Genomic DNA, 7,197 nt, shown 5'->3' with positions numbered 1-7,197 from the left:
AAGAACAATGAGCAATCTAGTATTTTACTTTATGATCAAAACAACTTGTCATGGTCTAGAAATTATTTTAAATTTATGGTTTTACTAATTTACAATCTGCAGTTAATATCTTCTCTGTAATTTTTACACTTTGAGGGCCGGTTTTGGCCCACGGCCCGCATGTTGGACACCCCAGATTTGGATGGATGAAATACATGAAGGAAAAATCTAGCGGTCTTTCAGCTCGTCAGTTTTTATATGTTGTGTTTTATCACATCTGGGGATAATTTCAGTGAATTTTAGAAACCATTTTAAGGCAGGACAAATTTTAAACTCATGGAAAAAACTAAATATGTACATTTGCTAAATACAGATGAGCTTTTAGGCAACAACTTTGGGGAAGAAATCCAATTAAATTAGTCTCAGTTCATACCAAAACTCACTTAAATGTCATGTAGACTTTAATTTTGACGCCGTGTGAATTAGCAACTGCACTACTGAAGAAAAAGAAAATCAACTTCTTAACACTTGATTAAACTCAAAAACATCACATTGTTGACTTGGTATTTATTGCTCATCTGCCATTTCCAGTTCAGTTACAGTAGTACAAGGTTGTCAGTGTCTCATTTCCACACATTTCTGTAGTGCTTGACAGTATTTTCCTTTACATCCTTACTCAGTTTTAACGTTACACTGTATAATCCTTGGCGTATTTTTCATATAAAATGCAATACTTCCAAAAAAACTGCTAAAAATGTTAACACATGGTGTCATATTTTCAGAGACCGTGATGAAGGCAGCGTCGGTTGGTTCTGTAGTGATCTCAGTGCAAGTCTTGGTGGAAGTCTGTGATTTGAAACTACCTGACTTTTCCATGTGTATTGCACAAAGGGTAAAGCAATGAAACGTTTCTCAAAAACCACTACTTCAAACTGCAGCATGTAGGGTTTACTCCTCCACAGACCTCAGAGGAGCTACGGGGTTGAACAGTGGTCGCCGCTGCCTGAGCTGCAGTTTACCGTAACTCATCTCAAAGTCCTTCTTGGTTCCCACGATAACGTCCAGGCTGCCCGAGCGCACGTCGTACCCATAGGAGGCCAGCTTCTGGATGCGATACAGCACGATCTGGGTGGTGAGCTCCAGCACGTTGGGAGATTCCTTCACCTGGTCCATGCTCACCCCGACATCCATCAGGCCCTGGTACCGCCCCACCAGGGTGGGCAGGGAGTAGTACAGGACGGACGGGCAGCGGATCACCACTTGCTTCAGCTCGTCCTCGGAGCAGGCCAGAGCCCCCTCGATGTAGGTGAGGGCCTGCTCCATGGCCTCGGGCTTCAGCTCCGCCATGGAAGCTCTGAGGCTGCAGACCAGACTGAGCAGCTCTTCCGTGGTGAAGCCTCGTTCCCTCAGGAAGCCCAGACTGTCCCTCCAGGCCTCGGCGGGTCGCAGCAGAATGTACGGGTTCTGACTGAGCAGCTTCTGCAGCCAGATCCGCAGGTTGCCCTCGTCTCCGCCCAGGTCCAGGTAGGTCTCCCTCAGGGTATGGATGACCTCCTTGTTGCGCTCCACGGGCTGACTGAAGCTCTGCGGGGCGCTGGCCATCAGCTTACTGATGATCCTCTTGTTCAGGCGAAGGCTCTGGAGGTAGAGGATGTTGGCCCGCTGGTTGTCATGGTGAGTTAATGTGAAAAAGGAGGCCGGGAACTTCTCGATGATGCTCATCAACTCACGCCTGTTGGGACACACGGACACCCACAGGTCTCTCTGGGCGACGGCGTCCTCCGGCCGACACAGGATGGCCTCGGGGTGGGTTTCCAGGATTCGGGCGATCACCGTGTCGTCTGCTCCCATGTCCTTCAGCAGGTCTGCGGTTTCAGACACATACGCCGAGCTCTCGGACAGAACCCAGCCCTTGAACTTGCGCACTTTTTTAATGTCCACCGACAGCTCATACAGAGAGTCCACCGTGCGCTGGTTCTCCAGTCTTTTGTTGGGGGAGGTGAGTGTGGAGGTGGAGGCAGAGGGAGGCAGCAGCAGCCTCACCTTCTGGCAGCAGGTGTAGAGGGAGGCGGAAGTGACACGAAGCATCCTGGACGACTGGGTTGGATCTGTGTGGAGAACAAAGAACATCAATTAGAACGGTGAACTTTGGTCTTAACCCTCGTGTCGTCCTGCGGATCAAAAATGACCCATTTTAAAGTTTGAAAATGTGGGGGAAAAAAAACATTTTCACAGTGAAACTTCTGATGTCCACATTTTCAACATTTTTGGGAAATTTTTGAACATTTTTTTAGTGGAAAAAAAAGAAATGCGACAAAAATGTTTCTTTAAGAACATTCACAAAAAAATCATTTCAATTTTTTTTCTGAATGTTCTTAAAGAAAATATTAGAAATTTTACTGATATATATTTAATCACTTAGGATGTTTTTAGAATTTTTTTGGGAAGATTTTTACTCATTTTTTGAAAATATTTACAAGAATTTTCTTGCCAAATTTTGGGGATTAAAAAGAAACTTTTGAGGGAAACTTTTAAGGAATTATTGAAATTTTCTTCCTGAAGGTTTTGCAAATTTTTAGAAATTTGGGGGATTTTTTTGCTGAATTTTTGGATTTTTTTTCAGACGAGGCAGTATTTTTTTTTTGGTGCCCGTAAATGAAGACAGCAGGAGGGTTAATTGGTACTGTCAAACACTCAGACCAAAGATTTTTAACAAGTGTGTTTTTCTTCAGTGTCGTTGCATAATTGTTCTGTATGCAAGCAAATCACGCTCTTCAATTATGAGTTTAAATATCCGTTGAATTTGTAATTTGAATTTGTAACTACTGCCACATTTATACATTGAAAAGCAAAAAACTAAATTAACAATAGATGGGGTGAGGTAGGAACAACAATAGCCAATTTAGCAGATGTCAGGCAGCTGATATATGAGGATTAGTACATAGATAAACACGCATTATGTAAGAAACATTTGTGTTTTTTATTATGTAATGGTAAAAGCTTTTTTTTGGAGGGGGGGTCACAGTACAGCAAAAATTCTAAATTTCATTAATCTGATTTGCTTCCATATTGTGTCATGACATTAGTTGGGTCAATATATAACTGTGGGACTTTTTGTATCATAGTTGACATTTTTGCTGTTTTCAGGCCTAAAATCAACATGGCTGCCTATAACCAAACACCACATGGCATTTTTACAGAAAGACTCTTCTAAAATATTATATATGCAACTAAGTAAAACTGAAATCTAAAGTTATTTATGAAGATATTGTAAAAATTCTGTGTGACAAACTCATTGTTTAACATACAGACGACTCTCTTTTACTTTTACTACTCTTTTACTTTGTTAAATGACTGAACATATTGATGTTGTTTTTTTGTATTTGCACTATTGGCTCATATAATAAGCCCTACTATTTAACTGTTGTTATGGTGTTTGAGTTTCCAGTTTAATCCTTCAGTTCTGCATTTTAAGAAGTCAAACTTTGTTGCCCAAATTGTACTTTTCAAATAAAATTTAGTGATTTAGATTAATAAACTAATTGGTAATATACTCCATGGGATGATTGTTTGAAAATGTGTCATTTCGGGCAGTTTTTAAGAGTATAAAATCTATTTATGACGTATTACAGCAGTGACTGCCATTGTTTTTGACATGTCACTGCTAATTGCACAGGTTTAAAACTCTTCTGCAATGTCGTATCTCAGTGATGAACGAGGATTTTCTCAGTAAATTCATTAATTGTTTGAAAATAAATAATTTACTAAAAAAAAAAATCACAATCACGGCTTCCTTAATCCTACACTGACATATGCATATTATTTATTTTCTACAGTCAACACTCCAAAACCTGCAAATATTTCAGTTACACTCAATGATAATTAAGAAAAACAGAAAATATTACTCTTTAAGAAACTGGGTCTGATCAATTTTTGGTCTTTTTGATTTTCGGAAAAGGTAAAACTATGTAATGTAATGAAAGAATCACACTTCAGTCAAACTTTGCCTCACTTCAGAGCCACAGAAAACACACACAACTCCCACAACAAACTGTGAAGACAACATGTATCTAAACATGTATGTGCATGTATGTTGCATGTATGTGGATGAAGTGCTGGTACAAACTGCATGAACATTCAGCAGGAACACAGCGTCCTGGCGGCTGTTCTCGTACATGTGATGTTGCATGTTATGTATGTGTTGTAGACTGAGACACACTGAACCACGAACACAACGCAGATTAACAGCGATGCTAATAGCGATGCTAGCACCTAGAAAACGCACAGAGAATGACAGTTTAGATAAAAAATGATGAGTAAAACAACAAAGCAGGTAATTTTTTACCAGTTTTCTGACCTTGCGGCCGGAGGACTCCGCTTGACACACACCCACTGCTCTGCTTTCATAACAGAGAGGAGCTGCGGGGCGGAGCCGAGCAGGGCGACACATGAGCGGCATGTGACGGCCGGAGGCACCGGGGAGGACCAGAGCCGTCCAGTCCCGCCTACCGCTACCATGTACGGCTGGTGCTACCTCTGAGCCCTCCCTGAAAGAAGTTTTAAAGCTAGAATGGAGCGCTAAGAACCAAAAATGTAAACGTGGAGTCGCACATTACACGTTTTTACGTTTCTGTCCTGTGTTTATGCTAAACGCTAAGCTAACACAAGCTAATACAAGCTAGCAGGCTAACAACTTGGAACTGAACAAAGCTGCTATAATGCTAGCAAATGCTAATATACAGTCAAAGAAAAAATGATTAGACCACTCTAGTTTTCTTCAATTTCTTGTTCATTTTAATGCCTGGTACAACTAAAGGTACATTTGTTTGGACAAATATAATGATAACAACAAAAATAGAGCATAAGAGTTTAAGAGCTGATATCAGATATTTTCCATGGTTTTCTTGATAACCAAAATCTCTTCAGTTCTTCCATCAATATCTATGGCATTGTTCTGCCAAAAACAGCTTTTAGGATTCCATGTTTTCTTTTCTATATGTTTTAGTCTCATGATCCACACAGGAGTTAGTACTGATTCATAACCATTGTTTCTGATGACTGCATCCATGCATCTTGGCTGCTCTCCACCAACTTCTGACATTGTTCTGCTGTCACAGCAGCCCATTCCTGTTGTACAAATTCTAACTAATCTGCTTTGTTTTTGGGCTTATGGTTCTCCATTTAATGTTTGATGATCTTCCACAGGTTTTCAACTGGATTTAGATCTGGTGATTGAGCAGCCAAGGCATGGTTCTAATGTTCTGGTTCTCCATCCAGGCTTTAACTGACCTTGTCTTGTTGGAAAATCCAGTCATTGGAGGCAGGAAAGAGTTTTCCAGCTGATGGAAGAAGACTGTTTTCTAGAGTAGTCCTGTACATGACCTGGTTCATTCGCCCTGTTCCACCCAGACTGAAACTACCCCAGATGGTCACTGATCCACCCCCATGTTTTACTGTAGGGGCAGACAGTCTGGTTTGTAGCTTCTCCAGGCTTCCTCCTAACCAGTAAGTTGGCTGTAGTGGACATCAACTGAAAACTGGATTCATCCCTGAAGAGAACCTTAGTCCAATCATCAACAGTCCAATCCTTGTGATCCCAGCAAACAGTAACCAGCTTTCCTCTGCCTTTCCTTGATGAAGGGCATTGGGTAATAGCTGTTTGGCAGTTAAAACAGGGCTTCCAGCTTCTCCACTGGTTAAACAAAGTATCTTGAATATCTAAGAGTGATGTATTTCACTGTTTTATGCCTGTTATGCACTGAGTGGTGAATTGATACTGAAAATAACTGATGGTTATAGTCTTGCAGGTTTCTTCTGATGGAGTAATACTGTCTTGTCTGAGGTTTTTGTGTGTTAATGAACTGACAGAGTAAAAAATTAGAGTATTTTTATAAAATGCGCTTTACAACAAATTAGTTCAGTATGAACAAAAAGAAATTATGTCTTAAAACTAGATTTTACCACAACTCATAGCTAATATTATGCTTCCATACTTCAGATTTATGACAAATTTGTGATAAATCCAATCACACTGAACTCGATAACAGAGTAAATGTTTTTGAAGCCCCTGTGTTGCACGTTATGGTGCTATAAATAGTGGTAGGCCTTTTTTTCCTTGTGGAAACGGAAATAAAAGAAACCCCTAAAAGGATTCTTGTCCAGACTTTTTATGACCGTGTATTTCTTCATCAGTCAGACTGCAGACGGTCCGCTGGGTTTGTGAGGAAGCTGTCATGACTTTTAGTACCTTGACTCATTTGTTCAGTCGCAGTGAAAGGATCGATAAAAACCCCTGTGCTGGGCTGGGGCCAGATTTGTCATATTTCTATTCAGAAGATGCTGCAATGTCCTTGTAAAGGAAAAAGTTCCTCCAAACTGCTTGGTTTAGTTTCATCTGTTATTTCTGTGTCCATCTATATTGTCCATAAATTATCCTCTTTTTTATGAGAGGTACCTAAATGTGTTTCACATTTACACACATTAACTTATTATACTGTACTGAGAACCCCTAAAAAAAGCTTTTACCATTACAAAATAAAAAACATAAATGTTTCTTATATAATGCATCTTTGTCTGTATACTAATCCTCATATATCAGCTGCCTGACATCTGCTGTATTGGCTATTGTTGCTTCTACCTCACCCCATCCATTGGTAATTTAGTTTTTTGCTTTTCAATGTATAAATCTGGCAATAGTCTGTTTTTTTTTTTTTACAAAAATGTTTTTCTGCAATTTTCATATTGCTTAATACGAGTGACAAGCATTTTCTGTCAATCCAAAACTTAAGTCAAATGTTCCTTTAGTGTAACTCAAGTCCCTCTCAATAAATAACATTTATTAATGTGGAAATGAAAATGTCCTGTTTGGCTCAAAGCTAAAGTGCGTATCAGCAAATTACTGAGCCTGTTTTAAAAAGCTTAACCCTCGTGTCGTCCTGCAGGTCAAAATTGACCCGTTTTAAAGTTTGAAAAAGTGGAAAAAATAATAATATTTTCACAGTGAAACTTCTGATGTCCACATTTTCAACATTTTTGGGAAATCTTTGAACATGTTTTGGGTGGAAAAAAAGAAATGTTAAAAATGTTTCTTTAAGAACATTCACAAAAAATTAATGAAAATCCAGTGAATTTCGCTGGATTTTGGTTGATTTTTTCTGAATGTTCTTAAAGAAAATATTAGAAATTTTACTGATATATATGTAATAATTTTAGATATTG

The 7,197-nt window shown here is 39.4% G+C and overlaps 1 protein-coding gene across 2 annotated transcripts; it reads right to left on the bottom strand.

Moving 5' to 3' along the window:
• Positions 1-529: 529 nt before the first annotated feature.
• On the bottom strand, positions 530-4,494 carry LOC111568769 (transcription termination factor 2, mitochondrial-like). Of its 2 annotated transcripts, none has more exons than XM_023270569.3 (2): positions 4,337-4,494; positions 530-2,087 (listed from the first exon to the last, which is right to left on the bottom strand). In XM_023270569.3, the coding sequence occupies exon 2, from the start codon at positions 2,065-2,067 to the stop codon at positions 928-930; it is 1,140 nt and encodes a 379-aa protein (XP_023126337.1). In that variant the 5' UTR covers positions 2,068-2,087; positions 4,337-4,494; the 3' UTR covers positions 530-927. The 2 variants fall into 2 exon arrangements, with proteins under 2 accessions (XP_023126337.1, XP_023126338.1); XM_023270570.3 differs by having other exon boundaries at positions 4,325-4,438.
• Between the last annotated feature and the right edge of the window lie 2,703 nt (positions 4,495-7,197).

This window comes from Amphiprion ocellaris, chromosome 21, assembly GCF_022539595.1.
Source record: "Amphiprion ocellaris isolate individual 3 ecotype Okinawa chromosome 21, ASM2253959v1, whole genome shotgun sequence".
NCBI classification, from domain to species: Eukaryota; Metazoa; Chordata; class Actinopteri; family Pomacentridae; genus Amphiprion; species Amphiprion ocellaris.
Note: the sequence above shows the minus strand (reverse complement) of the source record. Positions and strands in the feature narration are given on the sequence as shown.

Excerpts from the sequence above, each read along its gene's own strand:
- LOC111568769 (XM_023270569.3), bottom strand. The coding sequence starts at position 2,067 with ATGCTTCGTGTCACTTCCGCCTCCCTCTACACCTGCTGCCAGAAGGTG.